Here is an 18118-nt window from a genome sequence, read left to right on the forward strand (position 1 = left end):
CTCCCCCCCCGACTCTCCGCCCCCTCCGCGCCTCGCCCGCGCTGACGTGTGCTCCCCCTTTCCTTGCAGGTGCACCCTTCGGTTCCCTAGCACGGCCATCAAGATCCAGTTCACGTCGCTGTACCGTCAGGAGGAGGCCCCGGCGTCTCCCCTCCGGCCCCTCTACCCGCAGATCTCCCCTCTGAAGATTCACATTCCGGAGCCGGATCTCCGCAGCCTGGTCAGCCCCGTCCCTTCCCCGACCGGCACCATCAGGTGAGCGGCCTGCCCTGGCCTGTCCGCGGGCCGTGAGCCCTTGCCACGCGGTCCCCGCCACAGAACCAGGGTCCCTGCGCCCTGACAGTCTGTCTGGGAAAGAGCACGGTGACACGGGTCACCCAGGTCTCCTACAGCATCCTGTGTCTCTCTGGAAAGCGGGGCGTGGCTGGAAATTTTGAAACTATTTTAAGGGCGTCCGAGGGACCTGACTCCTTACAGAACCCGTCTGGAGAATTCTCTCGTCTGGTCAGGGAGGAGTCACTGCCTCTTGACTCACTCTTTCAGGCGGCAGCCGTGTGGACTCAGGGCTTGCGTGAAAACAGGCATAGGTGTGAGTTCTTTAAAGACTGAAAACGTTGCGAAGTCGCCTGTGCGTACCAGGATGGGAACTTTGTTTTTCTCAATTTTATTGGTGAGGTTTCAGGATTCTCGTCCTTGGCGCGGTGCACAGAGGACCCTCGGGGGGAGGCCGTGGGGGATCGCGCACAGAGGGGCGGGGTGGGCTCTCGACTCCCTGTGCCACTCAGGTCCTGCCCTCTGCTGTGTCGTCACAAAGCCCAGTGAAAGACGTGTCTGAGGGTCACCGTTTAACACAGGTTGAATGAAGTACTTTGCTGCTTCATTAGGGACATTTTCAGCGAAACTCGCTTTCTTTTTCTTCTTCGCTGCGTGTGTGGCCCCAGAGGTGCAGTGACCCCCGTGTCCTCGGTGCCGTGCCGCGGCTCCCGCACCAGTACCTTCCCCTGCGGCTGCCGCCTTGGTGACTGTGTCAGCCCTGGGAGAGGCAGGTTGTGGCTTCGTCTCGCTGCGAAGATGGTTTTGCTTTCACAGGCCTCCCGGCGGGGTCTCGGATCCTCAGGGGTGCCTCTGAGCCACACTTTGCAAACCGCCGCGGCACGGGCGGGCGCTCTGCCGTCCCGGCAGCCTTCCCTCACCACGCAGCCACACTCTGGCGGGCCTGGGTTCTGGAGCCGTGTGCCACTCGGCCTTCGTGTAAGAATCATGCCCCACTTGCGCCTTCTGTCTTCCTGCTGGGACGTGTCGGTCGCGAGCTGGGAACCGTTTGCCCTGAGCTGGCGTCGAGCGCGTTGCCTGCAGGGCCAGCGAGCAGGTGTGTCTTTCTCTTACAGAGAGGATGGCAGGGGCAGCGTTGAACCTGGCCTGGCCTAGAACCCAAGGCTGGGACCTGAGTTCTGCTTCTGGCCGTGTATCCAGTCAGCGGGAGCTGCGGGGGGGGGTGGGGGGGGGGGTGGTCGCTGAGGCCAGATCTGCAGGCTCGGGAGAACCACGTGTGTGTTGGGTCCTGTGTTCAGCGCCGTCCACACCTGCCCCGTCTCAGCCTCGTCCTGCAGCTCTACAAGGAGGGTGCCTCTTCTTCCGCTCCTTCCAGCTTTCTAGAATGGCCCTATGGCCCCGTTCTAAAACCCACCATTGGGCGCGTGATCTCGTTGTTCTTTCAGACAGCTCACTTGAATTTAACCTAGAACGTGGGTTTTTTTCTTTAAAGTTGTTTTATTTTTGGGAGAGAGAGAGAGAGTGTATGAGCAGGGGAGGGCCAGAGAGAGAGAGGGAGAAAGAGAGAAAGTGAGACAGACAATGGGGGAGGACAGAGGATCCAAAGCGGGCTCTGCGCTGACAGCAGCGAGCCCGATGTGAGGCTTGAACTTTCGGACCGTGAGGTCATGACCTGATCCGAAGTCGGACACTTAACTGACTGAGCCCCCCGGGTGCCCCTAGAACGTGAGTTTTATGCTCCCACTACGAAAACGTTCCTACGCTGACTCGTATGTGTGTAGTTCATACCGAGATTTGAAAAGGTTACGGGCCGTGAAGTGACGTGGCCGCTTTGGGAAACAGACTGGCTCCGCCTCACAATGTACCACGTGACCTGGCGACTCGGTGGAGCGTGAGGTCCGGGCAGACACTGCACACGAGGGCTCAGGGCACCGTGAGTCATAATAGCCCCAACGGGAAGACGACGCAGCTGTCTGTCAGCTACGGAGTGGACAAGTACAACGAGGAGTGTCCTTACCGCGGAGCGTTACCTGGCCGCAAACAGGGAGCGAGGGACCGATAAGCTGGTATGACGCGGGTGGCCCGTGCAAACAGGCAGATGCAACATTGGCAGGAGACGTCTGGAACGGACGGATCTGGAGAAAACGGGGGGCTGCCGGGGGCCTGCCACCTGTCCCGAGGGTCCTTTCTGGGGTGACAGAAGTGCTTTGGAATCGGAGAGCGGTGAGGATTGCGCAGCGTGGGAACACGCCCCAAACCACTGAATTGTACGCTCCGGACGGGTGAATTACGTCTCCCTGACGCCGATACAGGGACGTAACACGGCTGACACCTCCACCCAGCTGCCCCTGACGCAGCGGTGGGCACGGCGGCCGAGGCTGTCTCGCGCCCATGCTGCTGGCAGCCGAGGGCTGGTCCCGCCGTGGGGTGGGGCCACGGAGGGCCTTGGGCGTGGGGTTGTTGATAATCGGTTCACAAGCCGGCCAAATGGATGCTTTTGAAGGAATAAAAATGTGCTGGTTTGTACCTGGAGGGCTTCAGAAAATAGATGTATTTTCCAGTCGTGTTCCACATGAACGCAGTAGCCCCCCGGGGAAGCTATTCAAGCCCGCGTGCTGACTTTGCTTCTGTGTCAGAAGGGAGGTGGTCCCTCCCGGAGCAGTGGAGCGGTTAAGACAGGCTCCTGAGGGTCCTGGGCTGGGCCCCGGTGGCTGTGTCCCCACCCCCAGGAGAGACTGCTTCTCTTTTTCATCTGGCAGGATATTTGGGGGAGAAAGTAGTCACTTTGGGACTGGCCCTCTCCGTTTTGGGCCTTTAAAGTATCACAGAAAGGATTTCTGTTTACATTCATTTATCTCAGCGCCGCGGAATCCAATCGAGTGTTTAGAAACCTCGGGGCCCTTGCGGTTTTGCTAGCCAAGATCCTGTTCAACTTTGGCCAGTGCCGGGGTGGAGCCTCATGTTTACAAACACCAGCCACCCTTCCCCTCCTCCCTGGGATGCCCCCTCCCTGCAGCTGCGGGGGCGGGGGGGGGGGGGGGGTAGGGGACGAGGCTGCGGCTGTCAGCCTGGGGCCCTGAGTGAGCAGCCGTCACAGCCCCGTCCCTCCTGACAGCACAGCAGGAGGAGAGGTTCCTCTTCTCCTAGTTTGGTGTGCCTGTGTCCCCGCTCGCGCCATTGGCCTGTGTGCCTGGATCCCCGCCCGCCCGGGCCGCCTGGGGGCCTCTGTTTGGGTTGCTTTCCCCCCTGGAAACCTGGTTTCTCCAGCACCCTGCCCAGCCAGAGCCCCTGTCTCCTCCAAGGTTTTCCAAGTGGAGTGGTGAGAGGCAGTCCCTGTAGGAACGTTCTCGATTCTTGCTAATAAACAGCCCTGCCCCGCCCTCTGGACCCTGCCTGCCTTCCTTTCTGTTTGGCCTTTTTCTGCTTCCCTCCCCACCCCCCTGCTGGCTAGGGGGTGTGGTGCGCCTGTGGTTGGGTTTTTGCTTTGTTTTTGGGCGTTTGTTTGTGTTGTGTGGGGTGGTTTTTGTGTGTGTGTGTGTGTGTGTGTGGTTTTTTTTTGTGCTGATGTACTCCACCCAGAAAATGAATGAAGCTCTTTGAAATAAATTCTGCTGTCTTCAGCAACATTTTATTGACTTTTTTTTCTGCTTTGCAAAGAAGTGGTGTTTTCAGGAGAAATTGGTTAATCATTTTCTGGGTTTTACAAAGCGAGAGACCAGTCTAAAAAAGGCTCTCAGAGTTGAGTTTTGGGGAACGTGCCGACCAGAAGTCAGAGAAAAGGCAGCGCAGGAGGAGAGGGGCTAGTCTTCGCCGAGAGCCAGCCTCAGGAGCTGTCCCTTTAAGAAGGCGCTTCTTGAACTTTTGCAAGGTCGAGACGGAAACCAGAGCAGTTTGTTTTGTGGAGTCTGGCGGAGTCTAAGCTGCTGGTTTCAGAACGAAACCACCTTTAACCGTGGTCTTCGATCGCCAGTCCACCTCGTCACTGGATAGAGCTCGGCCGCTCTCCGTCCTGGGAGAAAGGCAGACTCGGGCCCTTCCTTGGGGTGACGTTTCCTGCGTCAGGGTCACGGTCAGTCACGGCTTGTCGCCACAGCCTTTGCACGTGCTCTGGCACGACCTGCGGGTGAGTGTGGCTCTCCACTCAGGCCAGCAGGGATCCTGGCCCGCCGGTCGGGGAGCCCTGTCCCCTGTGGCCCATCTGGAGGCCACTTGACCTCCGAGCACCTGTACCTGTGGACCTCACACCCCCACCTTTCCCTGTCTGAAAACTCCAGGGAGATAAAACTGGTTCATCCACACAGAAAGGTGGGCCCTCCCCGTACTTTATGTTTTCCCTTCGGCCGAAATCCGGGCCAGGGTGTGTTTGGGCTCCAACATGTCGAGAGAAAGTTCTTGTCTTTCCCAGGGTGGCCGTTTCCCGGTTCTCAGGGGGGGCCCTCTGAAGGTTCACGCTTAATCCCGGCCCCAGCCGGCCGTGTGCGTAAAGGCTGGCTGTGTGCATAAGCGGCCTGCTGTGCTGCTGCTCCCGCGGGCACGTGACCTGGGGACAGGGCCCTGCCCAGGCCTCGCACGCTGGGAAGCAGGAAGCGGGAAGGAGCCGGAGGCCTGCAGCTGAGGGGGACGTGGGGGTGGCCTCCCCGCAAGGTCCGCTCGAGCCGAGCCGGGCCGCCCCTGGGACGTGCACACCTGGTTAAGTCCCGGCCGAGGAGCAACTCGGGCCGGTTCGCGGACTGGGCAGCGGGGCAAAACGCGCTGCAGAAACCAGGCGGGCCCTTGAAGTCGCTTCCCAGGACTTCACAGCGTTGCGTTTACCTGAATCGGTAAGACAGGTCTCAGAAGCTGGCCTCTGGATTTTCTTCGCCGGTTCTTTCACTTCTTGCAGATGACAGCAATGCCGTGTAAGCGTCACGCGGAGCTCAGACATCTCGGGGAGCGCAGCTTCCCCGCACCGGCGTTCCCAGGACGGGGGCGTGGCGTGCACCTGCTCCAGACGTTCTCATGGGGGCTGCTGTCGGCCGGTCCCCCCCACGAAGGCCCCGTGCGGCCCAGTGTCCTCCGCACGACCTTTTCCCCTCTTGCGCCGGGTCTTGGGAGCCTTTCCGCATCGCCACACCGCAGTGGCCGCACGAGTGTTTTGTGAGTTCCCTCCCGGGCGACATCCGAGCCCTTTCCAGTGTCCTCCTCTCAGGGGCCATGCCCGGTGGTCTCGCTTTCCGAGTCATCTGCGCATCTTACACTGAGGCAGTGAATTTCTCAGATTTGGTTATTTTGTTTAAGGTACGCTGTTTGGGGTGCCTGGGGGGCTCAGTTGGTTGAGCATCTGACTTTTTTTTTTTAATGTTTATTCATTTCTGAGAGGGTGGGGGAGGGTGGGGCAGAGGGATGGAACCCCAAGCAGGCTCCACACTGTCGGCACGGAGTCTGATGCAGGACTCGAACTCGTGAACTGGAGCCGAAGTCGGACGCTTCTCTGACTGAGTCGTCCAGCGCCCCGGTTGAGCGTCTGACTCTTGATTTCAGCTCAGGTCATGAGCCCAGGGTCGTGAGATCGAGCCCCACGTCAGGCTCCGTGCTGAGCGTGGAACCTGCCTAATAAGATTCCCTCTCTGCCTCTCTCTCTGCTCCTCTCCTGCTTGAGTGCACACCATCTCTCTCTCTAAAAAAAAAAAAAAGTGAAATAAAATAGGCTCTTTAAGAGTCACGAGCCACAAGATTTTAAGAACAGTGATGAAAACAGGAACTGTTACCGACGCTCACGCCAGGCGTGCTGAGGGTTGGACGCGCGTCTGCCCTTCGTGTCCACCGTGACGCTGGGAGACCCAGGCGCTGCCGTCCCCGCTCACAGATCAGAAACCGAGGCCCAGCAGACTGTGTACGGCGGGCGAGCATGGTGTTTGGCTGGTGCCCGCAGGGATGGTGCCGGCACTAACTGATTTCCCTTAAGCTTTCGAAAAGCTGGTTTTTATCCGGGGAGGACGTGAGGTGGCAGACGAACTGAAGCGTTCTGCACGTGGTGACAGGAGCACTGGCCTGGCCTGGCCCACTGCGGTGGCACCGTCGTGGCCGTCCTGCCCCCACCCCGAGCGCCCTGCCGGTTTGCTTACCTCTGCGCGGTCTGCGACGCGGCTCTCTTGGCTTCTCGGGTTTCGGCGTGTGCCGCGTTGACCTCCTAGCTGGAAATCGGGGTTCTGTCGTGCCTGCCCGCCCCGTGCTCCCGAGGAGATGGCACTAGGGCTGTGGGTGCAGTGGGCAGCGGTGCTTTCTGAGTGGGCCGGTGGCAGCCCCAGCCCCCACCGTGCCCTGTCTGGGCGTTGGCAGTTCTGCCGGGAGTTTGTGTCTGGTGCTGTCTCCACGTCCCTGTGCCCAGCACGGCCACCCTCTGCCCCGCACGGCCCTCACACCTGCCGGGTTCTTCCTCAGGAGCCCGGGCTCCCTCCGCCTGGACCCAGCCTGGGGCACCTCTGACCTTGACTCCCTGTGCCCAGCAGGTCTCCCCAACCTGCTCCTTGCTGTTAGTGGAGAACGTCCCCCGGTTGCTTCCTGGGAAGGGGTACAGGACAAGTAAATGTAGGAAATCATCGTTTTTCTTGGTTGCACTACGTGGAGAATTCTCAGTGGGACACATTCTTCCCTCGGAATTTAAAGTCATTTTCTGGCTTTGAGTGTCGCTGTTAACGAGTCCGGTGCCCCTCTGGATGCTGACCCTTTTGGACCTGACGTTTGCCCTCTGAGCGCAAGACTCCGTGGGTCCGTGACGACCTTACTGTTGCCAGGGGGCCTCCGCTTGTGTCCTTACCCCCTCTCCCGCCTCTCCCGCCAGCTTCCTGAAAGGCTCTCCCCTCCCATCCTTTATTGAACTTCCTTTTATCCTCTTTTTAAGATTTTAAGAGCGTTTCCTTGCCCCTCAAAAGTGCCTTAGCAGCCTTCCCACCGCTCATAAATGCGGTCTGTGCCTTTCTGGGGATGAGGTCAAGGCCACACTCCACATCCTTCCATGTGCAGACTTCCTGGGCTGGCCTCCTGTCCGATTGGTCTTTCTCAGCTTGAATTCTTATCGCCACAGTAAGATGCACTTTCCCATCAGGCTGTTCCTTCTTTTCCAGTATTTGTAAACATAGGACGCAGTGTCATCGGCAGCTGTGACCTGCGTGGTCACAGAGGTCCCGTTCCAGGCCTGGGCTGTCAGAGCCAGTCTGGGTTTGCCCTGGCGAGACAGTGGCCCCAGTCCAGGGTGGCCGCCACTCAGCACCTTAAGTCTCTCTCGCCTGAAACAAAAATGTGACTCAGGAGCACTTTTCCCATAAGAGGGGGGGTCGGTGAGCAGTGGACTGAAATGCACGTTCAGCTTCGTTTCCACCTTTAATCTCGGGTCGGGAACAACAGACACTTGTTTTACGTGACGCCTGGTAGGTCACGGCTGCTGGGACTCCGCTGCTGCTCTCCGGTGCTCAAATTCAGATGTCCCGTGTTCCTGGGCAGTTGGGGACACCCCCCCCCCCACCCACCCACCAAGGGAGCAGTTCTTTGCTGAAGTCTGGCATCCGAGGAGGGCCCCACCGTGTCCTCTCTGTCCCATCCCCTCTAGAGATACACAAGTGCGTTTATACTTTAAGAACTTTTTCCAGGGCCCCTGGCTGGCTCAGTCGTAGAGCACGCGACTCTTGATCTGGGGGTCATGAGTTCAAGACCCATGTTGGGCTTGGAGCCTACTTAAAAAAGAAGAAGAAGAAGGAGGAGGAGAATGCTTTCCAGATTTTGCTAGTAGTCAGGGAGATTTTCAGTGGGGTCGGCTCCAGCTCTGGTATGGGACTCTGAATGTCTGGGTGGGTTTCCCCAGGGCGGGAGCCTTGCTGGAAGCCCAGGCCCCCAGGCCCCCACCCCACACCTGCCCCTCTGAGGCCTGTCCTTGAACTGAACTTTGCTCTGCCTGAGGCCTCCCTAAGCTCACGTGGCCTCTCTCTGTCATCCTTCCCTTCAGATGGCGGTGTGAGATCAGGGCGGCCGGGTACCAGGCACAGCCCTCTCGGCCGAGGCGACCTGCGGGGACAGCTGATTGGGGCTCACGGAGAAGAGCTAGCTGCTCTGAGGCCACAGGCCTGTGCGCACAAACACACGTCTGCCTGGGACGGGCCTGCTGGGCAGCTCTGGGCCCAAACCTGCCCCTCTGCGTGCCCCCAGGAGCGCTGGCCAGCACGAGCCGCCGGGCGCCGTAGAAAGTGCTAGGGGGCCGCCCCCGCTTCTCCTTTTCGTGGGCCTGCTTTTGCTACCCTACACGTCACTTCCATTTGCAGTCTCTCTTTGGTGAACGACAGACAGCCTTTTCTCTGAGTTCAGTGAGTTCAATGCAAGTTTTCTGTAGTCTTTTACAAAACGGTGACTTGGGACGGGCGGCGGGAGCCCGTGTGCCTAAGCCCACGGGCCGCTGTGTGTCCTCTCCGCTGTGAGGGCGGCACGCGGTTATGGGTCCACCAGCCACCCGGCCGGGTGGGAATCCGTGTCCGGGAGGTATGTTTCCGGGTCTCGTCCCTCGTGCTCTGGAGGAAGGTTCACCGTTTGGCTTCATTTGCGTTCAGGTCCAGACGGGGCGTGGAGTGTGTCTGGGAATGATGCAGGGTTGACGGGGCTGCCTTTGGCGGGTGCCTTCTGTGCTGCCGCACCGTTTGGCAGAGTGCAGGGCAGAACCTTCGGGAAAAGTCCTCACGGCAGGGTTGCGTGACCGCTGAACCACCGCCTGGTGCCACGTGCGGTGACTGTATTTGAGCAGCTGGGTTTCGAGTACGTGAACGTGGCACCAGTGACCTCCTTTGTCTTCCCCTCACGCCTCATGTTGTAAGTTTGGGGTTTGTGTATTTGGTTCCAAATTCAATTAAGAAAAAGTTGCTTTTTTTTTAATTGTTTCCTGCCTTTACCAAAGGGAGACAGACCCATAAGCCGGTGGTTGCCGTCCTGCGCCCCGGGGGAGGAGGAAGGTTCTGGACACTGAGGGGCAGGACACTCGGGCAGGGAAATGGGGCAGAGCACATGGTGTGTGTTCAGAAAACTGGGGCCTTCTGGATGGTTCCTACTGGGGTACTGGCTTTGCAGGAGCTCTCCTGAAGCCGGGGGCCCGTCCGTGGTCTGGTCAGGTCCCAGCAGGGGCACCTTTACCTGGGCTTGTCACCCACTCCCAGTGTCATTTGTTGCCTCTGAAAATTTTATGACAGAACTGGTTTTCAAAATGAGAATGTTGTTGTAGTTTGATAACCAAAGTCTACCTTGTTCATGAGACCAGAGCCCGCCAGGGAGCCGGGCCGGGCGGGCTCCAGCAAGGAAGCGGCCGGGGGCCCTGCAAGCCACTCGGGACCCGCCGGGAACGAGAGTGGCCTTGGGCCATAGGTGGTTCCACTCACAGCCAACGTGAGTGACAGAGGTCGAAGCCGTGGCCGTGGCTCCGGAGGAACTGGGGAGGGCCCGACCCAGAGGTGCTCACGCCCTCTCTGAACGCCACGGCTCCCCAGCCTTTGCCCACAGCGCCCTCGTGTGGGCCCGTGAGCGCCCGACAGCAGCCACGGGCAGGGTCAGCCCGGCTGTCTGCAGTGGGGACGGGAGCCACCCGGTGGCCGTCCCGGAAACCTGCCTATCAGGGCCCACAGCTGCCCACTGCAAGCAGAAACCGCTGCTACGCTGGCTGTGCGTGGACACGAACTGTCTCCAGTCACACTTGGTCCAGCCTTTATCAAAGGGGAGGTGCCGTGTCACATGACGTAGAGAAGAAGGGGGTCAGAGTTTCTGTCCCCCTGCGTCACCCAGGTAGGTCCTGAGATCCTGCACCGCCAGTCGTCCTTTTCGGGGTCAAGAACTTAGGACGTGTCATTTCTCTCCGCAGCGTTCCCAACTCCTGCCCGGCCAGTCCACGCGGAGCGGGGTCCTCCGGCTACCGCTTTGTTCAGAACGTGACCTCAGACCTGCAGCTGGCCGCAGAGTTTGCCGCGAAGGCCGCCTCAGAGCAGCAGGCGGACGCGTCCGGAGGGGACAGCCCTAAGGTCTCGGGACTCACGGCGCATGTGGCCGCGCGGCGGCCGGGCGTGGGGCACGGAGCGGGCGCGGAGGCGCCCGCGTGAAAGCGAGGCACCCCCGGGGGGGACGGGACGCTGCGGGAATAGCCCGCTTCCTGGCGGCACGTTTGGGCACCGCGGGAGCTGCTCTCTCCCGCCCTGCACCCCCTTACTGTTCGCCCTCGTCCCGTCTGCCCGTGACGGGATGGCTTCGGGGTGTTAACTTAATTAGTCTTTGAGGAAAAATGACAAGTTTTTCCTTACAACTGTGTATCTTGGCTCATTCCCGTCTGATACCTGTTTTGAAATCCTTTTGTAGAGGAAGTGAGAGACTTCTGCGTCTTCCCCGCGTGGGGCAGGCGCGGGGCACTGCTCGCTCGTCGGGGAAGCGGGTGGCGGTCGCTGGGACGGGGCTAGGCGGGCACGCCGTAGCCGTCGGTCCGTGTGGGAAGGGCGCCCTGCCGGAGGGGCCGTGGGCGGCCGGGGCGTGGACGCCCTTCTGGAGCCACCCACGCGCTGACCACGTGCTGCCTGTCTCCTCAGGACGAGTCGAAGCCCCCGTACTCCTACGCTCAGCTGATCGTGCAGGCCATCTCGTCAGCGCAGGACAGGCAGCTAACACTAAGCGGCATCTACGCCCACATCACCAAGCATTACCCTTACTACCGGACGGCTGACAAAGGCTGGCAGGTGAGGCCTCGAGCCCGAGAAGCCGGGCTCTGGGTCCGCTGCCCCGGAACAAGGGCGCCCACGGGCGGGTCGTGTTCTGAAAGCCCGAAAGCGGTACAGGGGCGTCCTCATCGGTGACCTGTGGTCTGTCTCCAATGAGCCACAGCCCCTGGGAGTCAAAATAGTCTTCTGTCCCTCCAGCGGCCAGAGCAGGGAAGGGCGATACGTATGCCTTGTTACGTTTTCACGCTGACCGCCCCTCGTAGTCCCAGGCTACTTTGGAAATGGGCGCACACGTGGGCCCAGACGGCGGCCCGCGTGCACGGGGACCGTCAGACCTAACTTAGCTGTGTCTCTCACTTGTTTTGCCCACGGTCGCTGTTTCCCGCTGGCTACTTGGTTTAGTACAGGTTTCAAACTTGACATACTCCTGGCCTATGGCTTGTCTCTCTGTTTCACTTTTTCTGGAAAGAATGCTGTGCTCGATTTTGATAGAAAAAAAAACTACCACCGTGCCTTTGCACTTGCCAGTAAAACACACTTACCTTGCCGGCCTGTGGAGCGCCCTCACTGGCATCACCTCCGGGCCGTCCCATCATCTTTGGTCTCGTGTCTGTTGCGTTCAGATACGGAGTTTGTTTTGCCGCGTGCTAACTGGCGAATGTCTCTGCTTGTCCACAGAATTCAATCCGACACAACCTCTCTTTGAACCGCTACTTTATTAAAGTCCCTCGTTCCCAGGAGGAGCCTGGGAAGGGGTCTTTTTGGCGAATAGACCCCGCCTCAGAAGCGAAGCTCGTGGAACAGGCATTCCGGAAACGGAGGCAGAGGGGCGTCTCCTGCTTCCGCACGCCCTTCGGGCCGCTGTCGTCCAGGTAAGCCTCCGGGCTGCCCCTCGGTCAGAGGCCGGCTTCCACAGACGGCTCGTCACAGTAGCGTCTTGGGTACTTTAAACTTGTCACCTGTATTTCTCGAGCGAGACTGTCTGAGGACCAGTGAGGTCTGTAACAGCAGAGTAAGTGGACAGCTCGCTGCCCCTCTGACCTGTCAGCTCTCAGCAGCCAACGCTGTGACCGAAGTAGAAATTGGAAGAAAGGCGATGGTCACGTTGGTGAGGTCGGAATTCGGGACGTTTGAACGGAGCTCAGATTTTCCGGATCCCACGTTGCTTGGTGGGAACGTGGAGAGAAATTCTGTGAGAGTGACAAGGGTTAGTTTGTGGGGAGAGTACCACAGGCCCGGCCACAGAAACGTCAGCTGCCCTTGTCCCACGCTTCCGCGGCCAGAGGCCATGGGGGTGGCTGGGCGCGTCCTCTCCTCCAGGCCTGTCCCGGCTTCCGGGGCTTGCTGGCCACGACCGGTGCCCCCCCAGGCTTGTGGGAGCATCACCCCGACCTCCTCCTGCATCATCCCGCCCTGTTCTCCCCGGGCGCGTGCATCTAGAGTGCTCCTTTGAGGGCTCCGGTCACTGAGCTGGGGACCATCCTAGTGACTTCATCCAACTCCGTCACTTTTGTAAAGAGTTGACTCCAAGCAAGGTCCCCTTCTGAGGCACTGGTGGTTTCTGGGGACACAGTTCAAACCCTAGCGGTGACCAGCACTACGTTTCACTTGTAGATGAGCCTGTCCGCCAGCTGGGGCAGTGGTTACGGGGCTGGCCTTTTGCGCCCAGCACTGCCCGGAAACCCCGATAAGGAGTGTCTGTGGGAGGGCGTGGGGCGGGCCTGCCCCAGGGTCACCCTGGGAGTTGGGGATGCCATCTCGTGACGCGGCACAGGGGAGTGGCAGGCGGGAAACCCTCAGGCCGGGAGGGCAGCCCAGCACGGCCTCCGCGTGAGCTGTGTGTTACGGAGAGGGGGGCCTCTCGTGGCTGCAGAGCCCGGGTGGCCGAGGAGGGAGGCAGTGGGTGTGTTTGTGCTGGGTGGGAGGCGGGCAGGAAGCAGAGTGCGCTTGGTGCAGGGTAAGGTCCTGCTAGAGAGGGCTGACGACCGTCACAGCCTCGGGGGCTGGGAGGGACCCAGGCCGACCACCAGTTGGAGCATGGGAATGAGCAGACGGGGTCCAGGCCTGGGTTGGAGTCAGACGAGCCAGCTGGCAGGTGGGAGAAGCAAGGAAGACTGGGGGCCCAGGGGGGCGGACAGGGTGCCAGGTCTGTGCCCGGGGAGACCAGGGTGCCATTCACGAGGGAGTTTATGGTGATAAATGAATGCAGAGTGAAGGCCGCTGTGTCCCCCAGCTGCACCCAGGCAGTCCCATCGTCCTGCCTCTGAGGGTTTGTGTTGACCCTGTGACTCAGCTCGCGGGACGTGAGTCCCCGTGCAGTGTAGCCGGTCCTGGGCCAGCCTCACTGGCAGGAGCCGGACGGGATCTCCGTTTTCGAACCAAGAGAACGGTGGCGGAGGGAGCAGCCTTTCCTGCGAGATGAACAGCCTGTAGGTGTGTCCTCTGTCCTGGTGGGGGCTTTGTGCCCATCCCAGCAGAGCTCGTGATTTTCACACGGAACACTGAGCCACTTTTGCGGAAGCCTGGCGGGTCCCTTTCAGGAAGTAAATGCTCCGGAGCGTGGCTTTTGCTGGGAAGCCACGAATAACGCGGCGTCCTCCCGTTCGCTGGGTTCAGGGCCCGGTTGCCTTTCCGTGTATCGGACAGCATCGTTGCTGGTGTTGGAAACTCTCCGCAAGAGCAGAAGAGCGTCAGGAAAAGCTGGCGCAGGTGACGTGTGAGACGCGGATGCGCCGACGTTCACGTTCAGATGCCGTCTTCGTTCCTCGCCCCGCGTGCTTACCGCCGCGCTCCGTTCTCTCGTTGCTTCCGTAGGAGTGCTCCAGCCTCGCCCACCCACCCTGGGCTGATGTCCCCTCGCTCTAGCGGCCTGCAGACCCCAGAGTGCCTGTCTCGAGAGGGCTCGCCCGTTCCGCACGACCCTGACTTCGGGTCAAAGTTAGCTTCTGTTCCAGAGTATCGGTATTCCCAAAGTGCACCCGGTAAGAGTGGTTTGGGGCCTTTACGCGACGTGGCGGAAGCGGGCCTCGCGTGCGCAGGCTCAGCGGCCGTGCTCCTCCTCCGTGCAGGTTCTCCCGTCAGCGCCCAGCCGGTGATCATGACCGTGCCTCCCCGACCGCCCAGCCTGGTTGCCAAGCCCGTCGCCTACATGCCCGCATCCATAGTGACGGCGCAGCAGCCCTCCGGCCACGCCATCCACGTCGTGCAGCAGGCTCCCCCTGTCACCATGCTCAGGGTGGTCACCACGTCCGCCAGCTCCGCCAACGGGTACATCCTCGCCAGCCAGGCCTCAGCAGGAGCCGCCCACGAAGCGGCGGGCACAGCCGTGCTGGACCTGGGAAGCGAGACAAGAGGTGAGGCAGTCATGTGGTCCCCGGGCCGGGCTGGTGCCCGGAAGGTCGCCCGTCAGCCTGGGCTACGAGGCTGAAGGCCCACGTGCTGGGGACACGCGCTCCCTCCGGGGTCCGAGGGTTCTCAGGCTGCTCCTCCTTGTCTCCCTGCTGCGGGTTTCTTGGAGAGCGCGTCCTTGTAAATCCGTGCTGTTTGCCCTTCTCGGCGGTCGTGCCTTCGGGTGTACGCGACCCCGAGGAAACGGTGCGGGGCTGTGGGGCTTGAGGCCGTGGCCGGGGTGGGGGGGTGGGGGGAGCATTGCTCAGGGGCCCCCGGTGGGGAGTCCTTGGAAGTCGCTTAAAAACCGCTACAGGTTCCTACGGGAGGCACGTTGGGCCCAAGGAATAACGGGTGCTCGCGAATGCAGCCCGTGGCACGGAAGATGCTGGTGGGAGCCTGACTCCGGGGCCTCCTTCTCGCGGCCCCCACGCCTGTCGATCGCGTCATAACGACAAAGGCGTTTTGGGGAAGGAAGTCTGTGACTCCAGTTGCAAACCTTTTCATTCCAGATGATACCGTCCCTTCGTCTGTTTTTATGTTTTCCTAAAACCCTATTCATCGTTTTTCTCGTTTCAAATGTATTTCGTTGGTAGGATTTTTCTTTTGAGAAAAGTGTTTTCCCCAGCGCCGATGCCTTAAAGCCGCAGTCCAATCCCCCCCCCCGGTAAACAGACTTCCTGCCGCGGCTCGCGTGGGCATGGGCGCGGGCCGCCGTGGCGGGCCCGCAGGGTTCGCACACACTGTATTCCTGCAGGCCTGGAGGAGAAGCCCACCATCGCCTTCGCCACCATCCCCGCCGCTAGCCGCGTCATCCAGACGGTAGCCAGTCAGATGGCCCCGGGGGTCCCCGGCCACACGGTCACCATCCTGCAGCCAGCCACTCCGGTGACCATCGGGCAGCACCACCTACCTGTCCGGGCCGTCACTCAGAACGGGAAGCACGCGGTCCCCACCAACAGTTTAGCCGGCAGCACTTACGGTGAGGCCCTGCCCGGCCCCTGCCCTTCCGCGCCCGGTCGCTCTGCGCGGAGCGCCTGCCGTGCGAGAACGTCCGGTCGATCCCTCTGTGCCCTCGGCGCGGGGGGCTTGCCGGTCAGGCCGGGGCCGGCGCCCTGCCGAAGGCAGAGTCCTCACGGCCCAGCGCTCACACCCGTGGGGTCGGAAAATAGCCGGAGGTGGGCGGCGAGTCCCGGCCGGAACTGAAGCAGGGGTGCAGCTGCAGGGAGGGGGCGGGGGCCCCGGGCGTCCGCAGAGATCAGCAAGAGGAGGGCCCCCAGGCGAGAGCAGGGTCGGGTCGGGGAGGGCGTGGCCCTCGAGGCCCAGCCGGCGAGGGGCCGGGACCCGGGTGCCCCCGTGGTCAGCCTGGCCCTCTCGCAGCGGCTCCCCGTGTGCCGCCCTCAGCCGTTCGCCAACGCGCACCTCTCTTTCCTCCGCTCCCAGCCCTCACCAGCCCCCTACAACTCCTGGCGGCCCAGGCGAGCTCATCCACACCGGTGGTGGTCACGCGGGTGTGCGAGGTGGGGCCCGAGGAGCCGGCGGCGGCCGCGGCCACCACCGCCACCGCCCCGGCCACCGCTGCCTCCGCCGCCTCTTCCACCGGGGAGCCCGAGGTCAAAAGGTCGCGCGTAGAGGAGCCCAGTGGGACTGTGACCGCGCAGGCCGGGGTGATCACGGCCGCCGGCCCGCAGGGACCCGGAACCGGGGAGTGAAGACGCCTGCCTACGGGCCGAGTGGGACGCTCGCCGTAAGGGATTCTGGAGCCAGGCCCTGACCGCCGACCCCCTGCCGCTTGCAGACCGCGACAAGAAGGCTCCACGGTGACCTGCGCACGTGCCAAACGGACAGGACGGTCTCGGCCTCCACCCGCACCTGGACGCACTCGTCCTCCCTGTTCTGTCTCCTGCCCCCGCTGTGGTTTAAAACAAAACACATAAACAAGTTCAGACCGCTGATTGTATGATTCGGGAATTGTTTGTTTTTATTTCCTTCTCTCCTGCACCGTCTTCTCTCCTGGGCCCGTGGCCGAGGGCGTGGGGGACGAGGCCGCGGCCCGGCGCCTGGAGGAACGGATCACGGATCACGGGCAGACTTAGCCACGAGCAGAGGCGAGGCTGCGGGAGCACCCGTGGCCCCCGGAGGCCCAGACGGAGGCCGTCGTGCGAGGGAGGGGACGGCAGCGGCACGGGTCCTCTCTGCGGCGGATTGGGAGTGCACAGGAGAAAGGCAGGCGCTGCCAGAGCCCGGAGCGTCCCGTGGGGTTTTCTCCCTAAAGTAGCGACACGGAAAGCATTGGCATTAATCTGGGGTGCGGGGCTCAGGCTTGGCTTTCTTATTTTGTTGGAACGGTGGGATTCAGGCTTCATCTCAAATCTGAGATAAACACGAAAGGAAGCAGGTGTCTGTGAGGTCTGCGTCTGTGGACAGCGTGACGGCCGTAGGCCTGGGCTTCTTACTGGCATTAATCCTGTGACGAGTCAATCCTGCCGCTCTGTCTGCTAACTCCAAGAAAGATCGACGGCCTCCCAGACTGGCGTTCGGGGCGGAAAGCTGTGTGGGCGGGAGCGGCCGAGGGTCCTCGTCCAGAGGCCCCGAAACCGGGAATCGGCGAGCCCTGTGTCCTCAGCGGGCCTGAGGCCCCGGTGCCTGGATGCCGTGGGACGCACCGCGCTGGCGGGCGCCTCTCGGATACCATCAGCAAGTGGCGGTCGCTTTACCACCCGACACGTACCTCCTGCTGTAAGTCAGGCCGTGTCCTGTGCCCGCAGCGCCGGGGCCACACCGCCCCTGTGCTTGGCTCTTGCTGCCTCCATCGGTCTTGCCTGCGACCTGGCCGCATGACCAGCGAGTGATGCCAGGCTCCCCGGGGCCGAGGCCCTGCGCTCACAGACGCCCCGTGCCTCCTGGAGCCGTCACCACAGCCGGAGGTGAGGCCGCCGCACTCCTGGTTTATAGCCCAGTTTGGGGTCCACGTTCTAGCTCTTCAGCTCCTCTCGGAGAACATTCTCAGGAAACGTCAAGTGGTCTGTGAAAAGCGACTCTAAACTTGGCCGGCCGCCCCAGCACTGGTTTTTCTGACGGTGGACACTGGGCCCTGCACAGAAGTCCAGCAGGAACAGTTTTTCTTCCTGGAAGTCGCCTGTCCTCAGCATCGGTCTCCAACCAGCAAAGCTGCCTCCCCAGGCCCCCGCCCCAGCGGCAGCGACAGGGAGCGAGCTCGGCCCCTAAAGCCCCCAAGAGAAGGAGCGGGCCTGGTGGGCCGGGTCAGGCGCCAGCTCAGAGCGAAGGAGAAACCGCAGAACAGTCTCGAGGCCGTTCAGGCAAGACGGGCTTATGTGCCAAGCGTGGCCGGGCCGTGGCCGGGGCGGGCGGACAGGCTCTGTCTCACTGCCGTGGTCGTCAGTCGCCGAGGACAAATCCAGAGTGTCCTGCCGTCCGGCCTGTGACACCTGGTCCGACATTCTTCAAGCCCCAAACCGCTCGTGTCTATGGCACCAACTTCAACTGGGAGAGAAGCTCTTCTGTGAAGTCCCCACCCACTGCCTCCGGTGACACTGGGGTGGAAGTGGCCGGGCGTGCCGTCCTCGGTGATGGGAAACCGCACTCTGTTCCGCGTTGGCGATTTCTGCTTTATAAACTCTGTTCTTCGCCGCAGCGTCTGGTGTGTGCGTGAGAGGGCAGGTGGGGTGGTGGGCGTTGCACAGGCAGTCTGCCCCTTGCGAGGGCCTCACCTGGGAGGATCCGAACCCAGG

At 61.5% G+C, this 18118-nt stretch overlaps 1 protein-coding gene across 1 annotated transcript in view; it reads left to right on the forward strand.

Annotated features, from left to right (window-relative positions):
• The window catches only part of FOXK1 (forkhead box K1), a 65565-nt gene extending 47545 nt beyond the window's left edge, over positions 1-18020 (forward strand). Inside the window, exons 2-9 of the mRNA XM_058710969.1 lie at positions 70-255; positions 10139-10295; positions 10851-10997; positions 11658-11851; positions 13794-13960; positions 14048-14332; positions 15124-15348; positions 15810-18020. Of these exons, the coding sequence (XP_058566952.1) occupies positions 70-255; positions 10139-10295; positions 10851-10997; positions 11658-11851; positions 13794-13960; positions 14048-14332; positions 15124-15348; positions 15810-16078 (1630 nt within the window). The 3' untranslated portion in view covers positions 16079-18020. The remainder of the gene's footprint in view (positions 1-69; positions 256-10138; positions 10296-10850; positions 10998-11657; positions 11852-13793; positions 13961-14047; positions 14333-15123; positions 15349-15809) is intronic.
• The last annotated feature ends 98 nt before the right edge of the window (positions 18021-18118 follow it).

The sequence above is a fragment of the Neofelis nebulosa genome, chromosome 18 (assembly GCF_028018385.1).
Source record: "Neofelis nebulosa isolate mNeoNeb1 chromosome 18, mNeoNeb1.pri, whole genome shotgun sequence".
NCBI classification, from domain to species: domain Eukaryota; kingdom Metazoa; phylum Chordata; class Mammalia; order Carnivora; family Felidae; genus Neofelis; species Neofelis nebulosa.